We start from the raw sequence: 17,675 nt of genomic DNA, 5'->3' as shown, positions 1-17,675 counted from the left end.
TTACATGTTTTTGAAGAGAAAATATGCAAAAACAAGGGACGTTTCTTCCCATGTGTGTTTGTTTTCTAGGGCTGCCGTAACAAAGAACCAGAAAGTGGGTGGGTTGAAATCACAAGAAGCTATATCTGACAGTACTGAAGGCCACAAGTCTGAAGTCAAGGTGTGGGCAGGGCTGCGCTCCCTCTAAGGCTCTAGGGAGGAATCCTTCCTTGTCTCTTTCAGCTCCTAACATTTCCCAGCAATCCTTGTGTCCGTGGCTTGTAGATGCATCGCTCCCATCTGTGGCTCTGTCGTCGCAGGGCCAACCTCTTCCTGTGTGTCTCTTCTTGTGGAGACGCTTGTCGTACTGGATTAAGAGCCCACTCTACTCCAGGGTGGCCTCAGCTGATTATGTCTGCAAGGACCCTATTTCCAAATAAGACCACGTTCTGAGGTACCAGGGGTTAGGGCTTCAACACGTCTTTCTGGAGGATATAATTCAACCCATCACTTTGTGTAATATCCTATGGTTTTGACACCACATTCTAATAGGGAAGCCATTGGAATCATTATGGCCACTGAGTCTGTGACATAAAAACTTCTTTCTTTTTGTTTTTTGTACATTTTAATTTATGAGATTAAGATGAAATATCTTAATAGTAAATCCAGAGCACATGGGGACACAGAAGGCTTTTGAAGGATGGAAGTAATGACAAGAGAATGGCATTCTAGATATGATGAAGAGCTCACAGGGCAACGTGTGGAGCTGGGCCCATTGGTGGTAAAAGGTGGAGGCTGAGAGGCAGAGAGACCTGGGCCATTTCCTCTCTGCAAGACTTCGCAGCTGGGTAACCTCTAGAAGCCTTAGCTTTTTTTTTTTTGAGACAGAGTCTCACTCTGTCACCCAGGCTGGAGTGCAGTGGTGCGATCTTGGCTCACTGCAACTTCTGCCGCCTGGGTTCAAGCAATTCTCTTGCTTCAGCCTCCCAAGTAGCTGGGATTACAGGTGCATGCCACCACACCCAGCTAATTTTTGTAGTTTTAGTAGAGATGGAGTTTCACCATGTTGGCCAGGCTGGTCTCGAACTCCTGACCTTGTGATCCACCCACCTCGGCCTCCCAAAGTGCTGGGATTACAGGCATGAGCCACCACACCCGGCCCTTAGCTTGCTCTTATAAGGTGAGGTTTCTACCTCGGAGGGACATTGTGAAAGGAAGTAAAACTGTTAAAGCCCCAGCACAGTGCCGGCACATTGCAGCCAGCATGACAGCTTTGAGTTAGTTCTGTAATCCCCTCTTATGCACAGGGGTTACCTTCCCAGATCCCTGTGGTTGCTTGAAACTACAGATAGCAATGAACCTGATATATCATATGTTTTTCCTGTATATACATACTTATTGATATGATTTGGCTGTGTCCCTACCCAATCTCACCTTGAATTGTAATAATCCTCACTTGTCATGGGAGGGACCAGGTGGGAGGTAATTGAATCATGAAGCAAGTTTTTCCATTCTGTTCTTGTGATAGTGAATAAGTCTCACAAGATCTGATGGTTTTACAAAGGGCAGTTCCCCTGAACATGCTCTCTCTCTGCTTGCCTCCATGTAAGACAAGCCTTTGCTCCTCATTCACCTTCTGCCATGATTGTGAGGCCTTCCCAGCCATGTGGAACTGAGTCCATTAAACCTCTTTCCTTTATGAATTACCCAGTCTTGGGTATCTTTTTATTAGCAGCATGATAATGGACTAATACATTTATTATGAAGTTTAATTTATAAATTAGACACTATAAAAGATTAACAACAATAATAAAATAGAACAATTACAACAATATACTGTGATAAAAATTATGTGGTCTCTCTCTCTCTCTCTCTCTCTCCCTCCCCCCCTCACAAAATATCTTATTATCTGTACTGTACTCACCTCTTTTTGGACCACAGTTGACCATGGATAACTGAAACTATGGAAAATAAAACCACAGATAAGTGGGGATTCCCATATATTGAGCACAGTAAGAAAGAAGTCCAAATGGATACATGAAGCTAGTTAGGAAGGGATTCAGAGCCAAGGAAGGAATTTTAACCTGGACAGGATAAGGATGCAGGATGCCAACCTTATCCTCCTCCAGCATGCCGGGATGCAGGAAGACACAACTGGGAAGAGTCTGGAATCCTGGTGTGCAGAAATCAGGATGTAGAGTGGAGTCATTTCAAATTGAAGTTAGGCCAGGTGTGGTGGCTTATGTCTGTAATCCCAGCACTTTGGGAGGCCAAGGCAGACGGATCACCTGAGATCAGGCATTCAAGACCAGCCTGGCCAACATGGCGAAACTCCATTTCTACTAAAAATACAAAAATTAGCCAGGCACGATGGCGGGTGCCTGTAATCCCAGCTACTCAGGAGGCTGAGGCAGGAGAATTCCTTGAAGCTGGGAGGTGGAAGTTGCAGTGACAGAGCTGGGTGACAGAGGGAGACTCCGTCTCAAAAAATAAAAATAAAAAAAAGCAGAAAAGAAGTTGAAGGAATGTGGGCAACTAACTAGAAGGGAGAACAGAGAAAGAGGGCATTACAGATGATTGTGAGATTTAAAACTGGGAACTGGTTAATCGAATGAATAGCTGTGTCAATGATCAGCAAGACAGGTAGAAGGGAAGCTGGTTGAGGAGGAAAATTGTGAGTTTGGTCTTGGACTTGATAAGTTTGAGATGTACATGTAAGCGAGACAGTTGGAGATGTCCAATTAGAGGACCTGTGAGATCCTGGGTGTGCAGATGAGTGTAGGAGTCCTCACCGGGCAAGCCCTAGTTAGAGCTAGTGTTTCTGTTGCCCATCAGGCATGGAAAGCTGGATGTCATGATATGCATTCAAAATCATTGGCTCTAAAATGGAACTCATGATTGTCCCCAAAACTGTTCCTTCCATGATTTCTTTTTTGACACCATACTCTAGTGGTCAAGCCATTGGCATCATCATTCGTGTTGAATCTGTGTCTTGTAGAAACTTGTTTTTCCCCGTCCTTTCTGTATATTTTAATCTACTGTGTTCTCTGCCTTCGTTAATGACAGCACTGAAGCCACCTGCACCGAAAGCCTCCTAGTCATTCTGTAAACCACCTTCTCATACCTGGCACGTTCATTGCATGACCAAGCCCTGCAGCCTGTCTTGTGGCTCTGCTGCCATCCCCACGCGTGCATTTGCCTGGGCCCGTCATTTCTTGCCATCTCTTGTCCAAATCAGGCTCATCTCCCGTGGGATATTGCATGGCCTCCTAATGGTCTCCCGGCCATGACAGAGTGAACTCCTCAGACAGATTTTCTTGCATGTTTTGTTACAGAGTATGTAAAATTGTGCTTTTTTTATTCTTTTCATTTTTAGAGTTTCTAAAGCATTTCTCATTGACTGAAAATGTAATATCCTAAGCCTCATTCTGTATTCCTGGACTTTCTGCAAATCATCATGAAGCTTTCAGGCGTATTTTTCTGGGTCTGGTTTTCTCCTGTATACTGAGAGGGCTCTGTAGAAACTGATCCTTGCCTCTGTCCAGTCCCATAGATTCACCTGTGTCTTGCCAAGACTCTGTTAATTGTCCCCAGCAGGCCACACTGCCACCATTTTCCACATTGTCACCTGAATGTTTATCCTATATTGTAAATCTGATCATCTTAGGCCCTTTTGTGGTTCCCATTCCTACAGGGTAAAATCTATAGTTCTCCTGGAACACAAGGCCCTTCTAAGCAACCCAGGCAGCCTCTCCTGGTTCAGTGCCACCCCTCTGCTTGGCCATGCCTTCAGTGTAGCCAACATGCATTGCAGGTCTCCAATGCCATGTCTTTCCCTCTGCAATTGACTCTGCAGGGCCACCCTCCTGTCTTCCTGGAAAACTCCCCAGCTCCCACGTTACCTCCTCGAGGAAGTTCTCACTGTCTAAACATTCCCCAGCATGCGTTGCTTTCCTCCTGTGTTCAGTCGCAATGCTTGGTAAGACTTTTTTTTTAGCACTATTCATGTGGTATTGTAATTGTTCCTTTATAAGCTTGCCGTACACATTAGATTAGATGCTTTTTGAGAGTAGTGTTTAGCACCATGTCTGGTACATGCTGTATTCCCAGATTATGGAAATACTCCCATTAACTTATGATATTAATTATCCAAAGGACACAGTGTATAGAAAGAAGACTAGAGAAGTAAGAACCTAGTTTGGGAAATATCCACAAGTGAGAGTGAAGAGGAAGAGGAGAAGCAGAAAGCATGTGGGAAGGAGGAGGAGGACAGCACGATGTGGTGGTATCAAAGGGAAGGATTTCTGGAAGGAGAGTGTTCTAATAGTGCCCAGTGCAACAGAGAGATCCAGGAGAATGGAGTTGTGGAAAAGGCCACTGGATCGTCAGTAAGAGAATCACTGCTGACCTTGCAGAGAACAAGTCTCATAATGAGTTAGAAACCAAAATCAGGTTACTGATGAGGAAGGAGTGCACTAATGGGGGAGAAATAAGGGTACTGGAGAAACACTTGAGAAATGTGGCCATCAAAAACAAAAACAGCCGGGCGCAGTGGTGCACCTCTGTAGTCCCAGCTACTTGGGAGGCTGATGTGGGAGGATCATTTGAGCCCAGGAGGTCCAGGCTATAGGGTGCTATGATCACGCCTGTGAATAGTCACTGCACTCTGGCCTGGGCAGCATCATGAGACCCCCATCTCTTAAAACAAGAAATGTGGCCAATTTCTTGAGAGTCAGACAGGTAAAGACAGCATGCCAGGGTAGACACTGAGAGGGTCTTAGCAGAAGGGAGAGAGCAAGAGTGGTAAGCAGCCCTCTGGAACATGAAAAAAGGGCACTGATAGATGTGTTATTAAGAGAAAACAAGAAGGGAGGCCACTTCTGACATTTAAGGGAGCAGACTGGGTAAAACTCAATTACTTTTCTCTAGCGACAGAATGAGAGGAAATATATAAGGAGAAAAAAAATCTGAGAATTTTAATAAGAGTACCCCAACTGTTTTAAACGAAAGGCAATTTGATCTTTACAGAGTTAATGTTACCAGTAAATGCTTATTACCATAGTGTAAATAACACTTTTCCAAGCATTTCAGAGATCACTTAACAAATAACGGTAAGGCAAAGGTTGTTGCCTTATGAGGTTCAGACCCTAAAATGAGAAAAAAGTTAGATAAATTCACAATAGGAAGAGACTTCTCAATATGTTATCATATAGGGACTATAATGACAATGTGAAATAGTTTAATCTGTATTTGAAGTATTTCATGGAACAAATGAATCTTGACTTGAGTTTTCATGGAGGAGAAATTCACAGTTTGGTGGAGGGGATTGGAAATGATACTGCAGGCTCAAGGGATGGCATGTGTGAATGATTAGCCTTTGTAAGAAAGTTGAAATTTAAATGAATGGCTTATGGTTCCTCCCTCTTCCCTGGGCTTGCACTGAAGAGGGGTGGTCTGTGAGGATTTAACAGTTTACACTCTGTTCTGCAGAGACTGAAGTCAAGTTCGAGTGCTTATCATCCCGGCCAAATGAGGAAATTCCTCTATGATCTTGCAAAATCCTAGCTGGGGTTCTTGAATTTGATCCTAGATTTCTACCACCCAAGATAAGAACTTGTTCACAAGTGAAGCTGTCTAGAGCAACAAAAGGAGGGGAAATGTGTTTTGAATTTCCTGAGTAGAACTGGACTGGCCCCTTTAAGAGGAGATGGTGGGTAATGTCAGGATGGTCTTTTGTGTGACTAGGAAAACATGAATGAGGTGCGTTAGGAGAGTCCGGCTTCCTTAGATCATCAAAGTCTTGAAATAACATGATTTCTTTCCCTGGAACCTCTGTTAAGACCAGGAAACATTAACTTTTTAAAAAGTGCATTTTTAGGACCTTTAAAGGAAGTCCTTTAGGAATTTTAAAGGACTGAAAATAGGTGAGAGAGAGAAGGAAAGAGAAAAAGTGAAAACTTTCTTACTTGGAGAATAACAAACAAGAAAACTTGCTTTGTGTAGTGGCCGCAGTATCTTTGCCTTTTACATTGAATCAGTAGCCTAATGAGTACTATAGCAACAGCTCGGATGAAAGTGCAGTTTCTCATACATGTGGTTTGTCTCAACGGCCACTGAAAAGTTTCCACCTGAAAGGAATTTTGCCTTATGTGAAGAGTAACATATGTAAAACCTCCAAAGATCTCTTTTCCTTCACATCAATATCACAAAAGAGACAGAATTATCAGGGTGTTTTTTTTTTAAAGAAAAAAGTAAGTGTTGCTTGAAATGTGAAAAAAAAAAAAAACAAACTAAAAACCTGAACATAAACCATAGGGGAAAAAAATTATACAGTTGTATTGTGAATACATTAATGGCCTCTGCAGTAGTAACTGTGGCTCTGGCTTTAGATCTGCAGCGAAACCCATTTTCCATGACTGTAGAATCACTAATAAAACTTTTTTATGGTTTGTTATTCATCCAGGGTAAGTCTGAATGAAGAAATCACTTTAAAAGAAATCTTGAATGGCATTTCAGTTGAAGAAGACTAGTTACTTTTGTTAGTAGATTTAGCCTATTTAAAAATAATAATAAAACAGAAACCACAGTGGCCTCTGTAAATAGCCTGTGAGACCACCCAGTAAAAATGTTGCGCTGCCACTGTGTCACTTTCAGTGGCCCCAGATTTATCGCCCCTTGTGTGGATGACAGAGCTTGATCTTCTTGCTTTGTCCTAGTCATTTACAACATGATTTTTTTTTTTAAATAAGTCTGTAAATCTAACATGAAAATACAACTGAGATTTTATTGCTTTATTTGTATTTTACCTTAGCCTTCAGTTAGCAGTAGTAGAAAGACATTTACTGTTTCGGGGTCAATTTACATGTCAAAAGGAAACCTACTCATCAGAAATATTATCGGCCCAGTTAATAGACTGAATTGGAGTAATGCTGCTTAAACAAATCGTGGGCATTATTAAGAAGGTAATTAAGGTTTCAGGGAGAGCCACCCTTATTTCACCTTTATAATTAGTGTCTCTTCACTGTAGTCACAGCTCAGGCATCCCGCCTGTTTGAAGGATCAGGCCGCCAGGGGAAGAGAGGTTTATGTCAAGATTTTATAACTTAACTAATATTTTATGACATACATTTAAAAATCATCTTACATGTTTTAAATGGAAAACAGACCATTACCATGAAAAAATAAACGCTGAATTTGATTGTATGTAAATTACACTTCAATAAAAATAGAAATAGACCTTCCCTTTCTAGTTATCTTCTCCTTCAGTCAAAATATGCACATCCCACCCCCGATCTCTGCATTCTATGTTTAAAACATTCACGGGGAAATCCTCCTGCATCCCTCCTACCCACTGAATGACGAATAAATCATCTGTTTTCTCCAAAGTAGGATAGTAAATTCAAGCCTCATGAAGGAAAGGATATGATGACTTCATTTTTTGAAGTGGGACTTTTTTTTTCTTCTTTCAGTTTTTTGACTTTTTATTATGGAAACTTTTAAACATACACAAAAGTAGGGAGAAGAGTACACAGAACCGCCATCTACCCATCACCCCGCTTCAGCAGTTTTCAGCAGTTTGCCAGGGTGATTTCTTCTTGGCAGCATCTTTAGTATAAATACTCTGTTTTTCTCTTCTTGTTAAAAGTCAGCTATGCAGAGCTTGCAGCTCTCAAGGCCCCCTCTGCGTTTCACCCAGGGGAGGTTCATCTGCTTCCTTGTTTCATGGCCACAGACTATACCCAAAGCCCTTAAGATCCACAACTCTACCGACCCCAGTTTTATATTTATATAGGGCAAAACTTTAATATACACTCTTTTTGCTTACATATGGTTCAATCTAGTTTCTTTTAGATAACAGATCACTAAAGCATTTAAGATTCCCCTTTCCCAGAGGGCATGTGGCTGAACCTATGGACAGAACCAAGGAAAGCATCCGTTTGCCCTCTGCCCTTCGTGTGGGGCAGGCCCAGAATAAATGTGTCCATTGGCCTCATGATGATTTGTGACAAGGCCAGACACTACTAGCATTTTGCCAAGACTTGACAACACAGAATGAGGCAGAGTATGTGTCAAACACATTAAATTTCAACTCAGAGAGAACTGCTTTGAAACTCACTTAAAGGGGGCAAGAACACGACTCTACAAGCCGCATAACAGAAAATATGTAAGCGAATGTGTCTCTGGAGTTCACTCTGCTAGGACAGTGTTTCCAGGACCACTGACTCAGAAGGGTGACTTTTATGCTGTTGATAATTCTGTCTTGATTCACAAGTGGATTTTTCCAAATTTCTCAAAATGGAGTTTTGATAAAGATGAGAAAGTAGAGCTTGAAATTGTATTCTCTGGTAGGAACTCAGAGTACTGATATCCTGGGTTAAAAGCTGAAGACTAATTTATATGCTTAGACACCCTGTTGGGGAAAGGGTAGTAAGGTAACAGCTATTGGGTGCTGGAATGGAGCTAAGAGGTGGGCCAAAGGTGAGGTCAGAAACCTCTAGAAAGACGTCTGGTCTTGCTACAGTACTACGTCTGAAAGCCTCTCTCTGTTATATACTTTGTGTGCTGGGAACATTTTAAAAATATTTTTTAGCATTGTGACGTAGTATTTCTCTCTTCCAATAAAGTTTTCCTTTATGATATAACCTTTTAGCCACTTTATGATTGAAATGAACTTGTGTTTCATTTATTCATTATGAAAAGGCATGTGTCTGTCTCACTTTATGATTGTTTAATTGACTCAGAACTACAAGAGAAAACTTTGGTTTTTAATAAGACTATACGTAATCCTTAATGTGTGGTTTTACAAGTTAAGGAGTGGCTTGTGCTGAACTGTGTTCATACATTTTATTAAAATAGCATTGAGTAGTATACTCTTTTTCCCCCAGACTCGCAGAAAAGTCGTATACCGTCACAGGTGCCATTCAGTGGGCACATTCGCTACCAGGTCCTTTTCCTCACCCTGAAGAGCCCATTACCATGTTCGATTTTTTACACTTTAATTTGCTCTCATTATTTTCGGATTTTAAACAAACCAATCAAATTATCCTACAGCGCTCTCCCTTTTAAAGAGTGTAGTATGCGCTCATTGTTCTTGTAGAGCTTATTATGTCATTTACATTTTTCTTCTGGGAAGTGTCATTCTTTCTTCCCAGCACAAAGCACTCTGAAAGTCAGGAGCCGCAACTTCCCACAGCCAGCTGACTTACATGGTATTTAAAGGCAGATTTAATTGGGAGAAAAGAACTGTCTTTTCAGTAACGGTGCCAGTTAACACAGCACAGCTAAGAGAGGAGGGACAATTCTGCAGAATAAACAGTTTAACTGTTCAAGGTGGGTTTTGTTTTATATTTTTGACCCAGTGTTGGAGATTCTGTTATTTCATTATCTTGGGCTTTTCTCAGGAAGAAAAACTAAAAGTTGTGGTTTTGTGTGTGTGTGTGTGTGTGCATGTATGTGTGAAATGTCCAATGTGACGGTTTTTGAATAAAGAAGCCACAACTGAAAGTCCCTGGTTGCGCTTATTGAGCAATCGTGGTCATTTTCACGTAGTCCTTAGGTCAGATTCTGAGGGCGGAGCTCTAATAACCTAATAATTTTTTATTATAAAACCAGGCCCAGCTGCCAATATAAACTGTCATTTTCATTTCATGTAGTACATTTTAATGTTTTTGAAAGTGAAATATTATTTAGTGACTTTTCAATTTTTTAACTGATTTTTAATAGATAACAAAAGTCGTTTCTAAGCACAGCTGCTTTCTTTAATTAACTTTAGAAAGATCACATTTTACATCTTTATGAAGAAATTTTTAAAGTGTGCCTTTTTGAAAAGCAAATGTAATTTGAATTCCATTTTAATAATATTGATAAAATATGATCGACTTCATAGTCTGTTCAGTATGTGAAGTATGGAAAAAGGATCAGACCTAATTATGTTGCCCTGCCTTCTTTGGAAGTTTCTTTCGGCTAGATTTCCATAATATGTCATCCTAACTTCCCCTCAGTTGCCTCCTGCCTATCTGGACTTTGACCAGCATTCTTGGCCTCCCTCTCCTCCTCTGCCTGAGTGTGGGCATCACCCAAACGGCAGGTTTTAGAACCTCTTCTATGCCTCTGTCTGAGATCATGCCTCACTGTTCAGACCCACTGAGCAACGTGATCTGCTAGCTGGGAGTCCTAGCGAGCACTGGCTGCTGTCACAGCATCCCTCAGACAGGGTGGCTTCTAAACACAAAAGTTTATTTCCCACAGCTCAGGAAGCTGGGATAGCCAAGATCAAAGCACCAGCAGATTCAGCATCTGGGGAGAGTCTGCCCGATTCCCAGTTCATTGATACCCATCTTTGTGCCATGTTCTCCCATGGTAGAAGGGGCCAGGGACCTCACTCAGAGCTTTGAGAAGGCCAACAGTCCCATTTACGAAGACATTCCCTCATAGAGGTCCCGCCTCCTAATAACCTTGGGGGTTAAGATTTCAACATCTGAATTTTGAGTGGCCACAAGTATTCAGACTCTAACAATAGTTCCTCCTTAAAGTCACGCCAGTACCTTCAACCTAGCATGTCAGAAACCACACTGCCCCACCGCTTCTGACCTATGATTAGCAAGAATTCACTGTTCTCTGGTCATTCCATCTCAAAGCCTTGTGGTGTCCGAGTCCCTCTTTTTCCCAACCCCCTGTCAATGGTTCTGCCGCATCCCTCCCCTTCTCTGTACCCACCGCCCTCTTTCCAGACCTTGTCGTCTTCTCCCTTCACTTTTGTAGCATCCTCTTTTTTTTAATCCCTTGACTTCACTGAGCAGAATTATTTCCTCAAAATTCAACTGGGCGTGAATAGGGCTAAATGCTTCTGTAGAAAAAGGAAGAAAGTTAGCTTCTGGCTTTGGCATTTGGGAGGTGACAAGTGACTGGTGTGAAAATGGACTCAGGAAAGCAGTGGGGACAGGGGGCAGGTGTAATGGGGTATGCAGAGAATGGGAGAGGACGTGGGACGCTGAGCTTGGCACCCTCGGTGTTCTGCAGGTGAAGGCAAGGAGGGAGAGAAGCCAGGAGGTGGGGAATAGTGCTTTGTTGAAGACAAGGGAGAGGCATGCCATCTTTCCTTTCTGTGGAATAAAATTAAAAGAAAAACAATTAAAGGAGGATTTTTTATTGTAGCAGAAACCAGATAATATATTATCAATTATTATCATTATGATATATGTGTGTATGATCAGAGATAGATATAAATATTTGGAGGATATATTTGTATATTTTGTATCTCACGACACATAATAACCTTTGGTTAAATGTCCCATATGCAGGACAGTCAGAAGCCCTGATGATTGAAGTAAATGTCTTTAGGGAGTAGAGTTCAGATGTTTATGAGTTCCATTCACAAACATGAATTCAGTGTCACTTGTGTGCCAGGCGTTGAGCTGGCTTAGCACTGGGCTTGCAGAGATGAAGACGGGAGAGCCCTGAGCTGCAGTTGCTTACAAACAGTTGCATGCCATCCAGACATGTAAATTATTTCTCTTAAACATTAGATGGATAAAAGCCCAGAGAAATCCATACTTAGCTCTTGATAGAGATCAGGGCAATTACATCATTGAACAGAGTAGGTGCGGTAGGAACTCTCAGGCAAAGAAAAGAGAAAATCAGTACTGAGCGGGAAAGAGGCAGCATGGAGTAGCACAAATGTATTGAATTTGAAGTTACAGAAATGTGTTAAAATTCCAGTCCAGTGCCTTACTGCCAACCACGTGGACTTAAGCAAGGTGGTTAACTGCATGGAGCCTCAATTACATCCTCCCTAACATAGATGAAATAATACTGGGTGCACAAAATTGTAATAAGGTTGGAAAATAAAATCCACTCTGTGAATGATAGTTCCTGTTGTTACTGCTGGTAATGACATCTGCATGGCACACCAAGACCTCCTGCAGTGCACTGTGGCCGGAGACCAAGCCGATTGATAAGGCCCTTGTATGCCGTGCTAAGGAGTGAGAGCTGTCTCTCAGGGAGGGCTGGAGTGTTGTTTAAGCATTTCATTCAGGGAGCAACATAATCAGATTTAGGTTTAAGAAGATCACTCTGACAGTGGTGTGAGGATGGATTAGAGAGCAGGAAAAAGTGGGGGCCAAAAAGATGGATAAATATTCTTCCCAATACTGTAATCATTACTTTCCCCAATTATGCCATAAGAGAAACTGATGAGATCCTTCATATCGGTAGCTATGAAAGTCGGGGGCTGGCGGAAGGCTACCTCATCAACAAGCACGGGAACAATTGCATTTATCTTTTTGGAAATAGAACACAATAACAGAATTATAGAGAATTCAAGAATGGAGAGATTTCCAAGCTCATTCTCAGACCCGGTTGAGTTGTAGATTTATAATCAAGTCTAATATCAAAGAAACCCTAAAGCATGCAAGCTCATTCACAAACCATTTCACTTTTTAAATTAGTTCTTAGCCTAGGGTCCCTTCACAGATGGGCTTCGGGTAATCTATGAACACCCTACAGTGAGAGGCAAAATCATAAAACTGCGGTTTTTCTCCTTCTAGGGAGTGTCTACATAGCTTTCATCAGATGTTCAAAGGAGTCTAGAACCTCCCAAAAGATTAAGAACCACTGTTTATTTGGACATGAAAAAGACTGGCATTGCATTGAAGGAATTGTTAATGGATACTAACTTAGCCATTGTGTCTGAACTCCAGTATCTCCACCTGGATATGTAATAGGCATTTCACACTTAACCCATCTGAGGCTGAGCTCCGGCTCCTCTCCCCCAAGACCTGCCCTGTCTCTGTGAATGCCAACTGCAGTCTTCTAGATGCTCAGACCAGAATCCTTGGGGTCCTGTTTTTCCCTCTCTCTGCTTCCACTCCCTGAGGGCCGTCATCTCTATTTCAAACCTGGACCTGACCCTTCCTTCATCAGCTGGTACCACCTGGCCCCGTTCTCCATCTTCCCTTTCCCAGTGTTGCAGTGGCCTCTGCCCTGCTCCCTGCCTCTGCCTTGCCCCTCAGTCTGCTCCTCAGACAGCAATGAAAGCAGCATCTGCTCCCATCTACCTCTGGGCAAAATCTAAAGCCTTTGACCTGCAAGACTCCACCAACCTGATGTGACTTGAACCCTGTTATGTCCTTGACCTCACTGCTGCTTCTTTGCGCACTCTCAACACTGACCTTATGGCTTCCACAAACACACCACCTTGGAGTCATTCCACATGCAGTGGCCACTGCTTGGAAGGCTCTTCCTATGGAAATTTACATGAGACTTGCTCTCTCTTGTCCTTCAGGTCTTTGCCCAGTTAGGCCTTCTTGGACCATCTGTTTAAAATTGCAGTCCCCCCTTTCTCATACCACTCCAGAATGTCCCCTTCCCTGCTTTATTTTTCTTCTGCACTCATCACTGATGTATAACACACTTACTGTTTGTTTATTGCCCACCTCTCCCCCCTTATAATCTAAGCATGTGAATGCAAGGATTTTTTTTGAGACAGTGTCTCATTCTGTCACCCAGACTGGAGTGCAGTGGCACACTCATAACCCACTTCAGCTTCAAACTGCTGGGTTCAAGTGATCCTCCTGCCTCAGCAACCTGAGTAGCTGGGACCACAGGTTTGCACATCACACCTAGCTAATTAAACAAAAAAGAAAATTGTAGAAATGGTCTTGCTGTGTTGTTCAGGCTGGTCTTGAATTCCTAGGTTCAAGTGATCCTCCTGCCTTCGCCTTTGAAAGTGTTGGTATTGCAGATGTGAACCACTGTGCTTGACCAGAGATTTGTCTGTTTTCTTCACTGCTATGTCTAGAGTACCTATTGCAATTCTTGATATAGAGCAGGAACTCAGTAATATTGGCTGGATGAATTGAATTTTGTGAATTTAGCACCTTTGCTATTACCACCCCATGCATTCTGCTCACTGTAACTTTCCATGTAGTATTTCTATAGTTACACTGGATTGTTTGAATGGACAATCCAGTGTCATTATAGAAATAGTACATGGAAACTTTTTTTTTTTTTTACATTTTAAAACACCAACTATATTTAAATACTATCCCCCATCTGTACATTAAGAAACAAGCAGAATAGAAGTAAATGTTTTATTATTCAAGGGCAGTAAAACAATGATACACTAGAAAAAAAGTCTAGTTAACTCTTAACATAGTAATTGATTCAGTAATAATTATTGGTCTTTGTGGTTTCTATATTTCACATATTAACCTGAATTCTATTTCAAACAGCTACTTGGCAACTGAAAGAGTTCACCTCTGTCCATTTCTTATAAGTTCCACAAATTCCATACCATCCTCTCTGACTTTATAAAAAAAATTCCTTTAAGAATACTATAATTTACTCAAATTATCATAATATAATTTTGAAAAATGTTATGCTGGTCAGATATTAGAATCCCTACCTTTCGCAGTGATATTCAGAGTGTAAATGTACCTTGCAGGTGTCCTGAGAGAGTCATTTTAATTACAATAGTGTTATGCTTTATTACATATGCTTGTTACATGCTTGTGGTTCTGTGCTGGAAATGCGAGATACTTTAATATATGATTGACATCTGCTAATTTTTCTATTTTATAACTTTGGAATTTTTTATACTAGGTATTCTTAAAGCAGAAAACATCTTAGCCTGACACACACAATTCATATTGTTTGCCTGAATGCTTTGGAACAAGAGTAATAAACTAGAGATCTGAGGCCTTTTTAGTGCCAGTTCATGGTGTAAAACTATTTTTTCAAGTATCCTAATTATTATAATGATATTTTTATTTTATACTGTTTTAGGTTTTACAAGAAGAACTAGAAAACCGCTCTAACCAGGTGCGATATGCAGAGAAAAAATTACAACACAGAGAACTGGAGTCACAGGAACAGGTACCCTCTCCTTTCCTATTTGATTCTCTTGTTTACTTTCTCTAGGTCAAGAAGTGTGTGCGGCTAGGTGTGGTGGCTCACACCTGTAATCCCAGAACTTTGGGAGGCCGAGGTGGGTGGATCACCTGTGGTCAGGACTTTGAGACAAGCCTGGCCAACATGGCAAAACCCCATCTCTACTGAAAATACGAAAATTAACTGGGTGTGGTAGTGTGCACCTGTAATCCCAGCTACTTGGGAGGCTGAGACAGGAGAATCACGTGAACCCAGGATACAGAGATTGCAGTGAGCTAAGATCTCACCATTGCACTCCAGCCTGAGTGACAAAAGCAAAACTCCATCTCAAAAACAAAAACAACAACAACAACAAAAAATAAGTGTATGCATATACCTTTTTCAGCTAAGATGCTTTGGGTGCAAGTAACAGACTATCTCACCCATGGTTGACATAAAAAAATAAAGCAGTTTATTACATCACAAAACAAGAAGTTCACATGTAGTGTAGGCTCTGGCCGTGCATCTCTGCATTCTCATGGCTCTACCTCCAGTGCTGGCTTCATTCTAGAAGCAACTTCAAGATGGCTGCAGCAGTGCCAGGCATCCTGCCCAGATCTGCACTATCCAGAGGCAGAAAGGGGCTGCCAATTTCTAGGGTCTCCTTCTAATGAGTAAGGAAATCTTTCCTGGGACCTACCCACCCTCCACATGTCATTGGCCAAAGAAGATCACATGGTCAGCCTGGCATGCCCAATCCCTGGCAAGAGAACTGAGTAGACTAGCCTAGACCAATCAGGATCCACCTGCTGGTGATGAAACTGGGAGAAGAAGGAAAACCAGAACCAAAAGAAGGGGAAATGGAGTGTTGAATGTGCAGCCAACAGTGTCTGCTATGTCATTGTTTCAAAAGAAATGGATATTACTTTGCTTAAGAGGCATAAAATCATGTTTTCTTTTGAATTTTAGTTTTCTCCTCTTTCTTTCCTTTCTTTTCAAAATAAATGTAATATAACCCAGAATAGTATGGCTATGACAATAGCTAATGACCTATTTTATTTTTAAATGACAGCATGATTTTCACCCAGCTCTTCTGGTTATAATAAATTACACTTAGTGATAATTCTGACAATTTAAAGTAAAAGGTCAACATGCATCAATGGAGACCATGAGTCTTGATGAAACCCTTTATAAATGCCTGGTCCTCAGTCACTGAGTATAGCATTGCTAATATTGATCTAAGTGCCACCAATCCATTATGTACAGAAACAGTCACAGGAATTGACAGATGTTTATACTTTGGTTGTGAAACTCGGTACAGGAATATTGACATATCAGATTAGCTCATTCTGACCTTGGGGGAAGTAAACTAAACACAAAAGTAAGGCTAATAAGGAAGCTTTTTTTTTTCTTTTTTCATCTCTGGAGATCTTTACAAACAGGATCCCACGGTAGAGGACTGTACAAAATGATGGAAGTAAGCACTTAATAGATGCTGACTATTAATGCTTGCTGATTTGAGTTGCCCTCCTATAATACCGTGTCATACGTGTATCACATGTATCTGTACATATCACGTATATAAGATATGCATAAATATACATATATACATATACATTTTATATGTATATATAAACCCGGGATACAGAGATTGCAGTGAGCTGAGAGCTCACCATTGCACTCCAGCCTGAGTGACAAGAGCAAAACTCCATCTCAAAAACAAAAACAACAACAACAAAAAGTGTATGCATACCTGTTTCAGTTATGTGCAAGTAACAGACTATCCCACCCATAGTTGACATAAAAAATAAAGCAGTTTATTACATCACAAAACAAGAAGTTCACTAGTAGTGCGGGCTCTGGCCATGCATCTCTGATTGAATTCATTAAATTTCATTAAATTCATTAACGAAAAATTCATTAAATGAACTAGTATGTGTAACATTTCTTGTATTTCTTCTACAGTGTTTGTACAAGAAATGTTACACATACTAGTTCATTTAATTTTATAGACATTTTTATACAGTGTCTGTAATACAGCCAACAATAGGACAACAAAACAGAATAATACTAAAATAAAAAATTAATAATAACCAGGCCAGGCTGAGGCAAGCAGATCACTTGAGGTCAGGAGTTCGAGAACAGCCTGGCCAACATGGCAAAACCCTGTCTCTACTAAAAATATAAAAATTAGCCAGGTGTGGTGGCAGGCACCTTAGTCCTAGCTATTCAGGAGGCTGAGGCAGGAGAATCACTTGAACCAGGGAGGTGGAGGTTGCAGTTAGACAAGATCACGCCACTGCACTCCAGCCTGGAAGACAGAGCAAAACTTCATCTCAAAAAAAAAAAAATAATAATAACTATACCTTATCAAATGCTGACAAGATGACAAACACTGTACAAGAAATGTTACACATACTAGTTCATTTAATTTTCACAATAACTACATAAGATCAGTATTATCATCTGCATTTTGTGACTAGCACACTAACATCCAGGGTGATTGAGAAATTCATCCAAGGTCACACAGTTATAGAGGAGTATTCAGATCCAGCTTTATCTGAACTCCAAACTTTTGCTCCTTTCATTACAATTTTCAAGTTACATATCTAGCTAATAAAAAAAAAAACTGGACAGCAATGATAGATGAAGTAAACTTTTTTTTTTTTTTTTTTTTTTTTTGAGATGGAGTTTCACTCTTGTTGCCCAGGCTGGAGTGCAATGGCACGATCTTGGCTCACTGCAACCTCTGCCTCCAGGGTTCAAGCAATTCTCCTGCCTCAGCCTCCCGAGTATCTGGGATAACAGACATGTGCCACCACACCCAG

General features: G+C 41.1%; 1 protein-coding gene across 10 annotated transcripts in view; it reads left to right on the top strand.

Annotated features, from left to right (window-relative positions):
- CEP112 (centrosomal protein 112) overlaps positions 1 to 17,675 on the top strand; it is a 664,691-nt gene that overhangs the window by 515,022 nt on the left and 131,994 nt on the right. For all 10 annotated transcript variants that reach the window (XM_064369449.1, XM_064369448.1, XM_064369450.1 and 7 more), the window contains one exon: positions 14,764 to 14,853. In XM_064369449.1, the coding sequence (XP_064225519.1) occupies positions 14,764 to 14,853 (90 nt within the window). The remainder of the gene's footprint in view (positions 1 to 14,763; positions 14,854 to 17,675) is intronic.

Source organism: Aotus nancymaae, unplaced genomic scaffold (assembly GCF_030222135.1).
Source record: "Aotus nancymaae isolate 86718 unplaced genomic scaffold, 86718_ANA_hifiasm-v0.15.2.pri h1tg000089l, whole genome shotgun sequence".
NCBI classification, from domain to species: domain Eukaryota; kingdom Metazoa; phylum Chordata; class Mammalia; order Primates; family Aotidae; genus Aotus; species Aotus nancymaae.
This window is presented reverse-complemented; position numbering and strand designations above follow the sequence as displayed.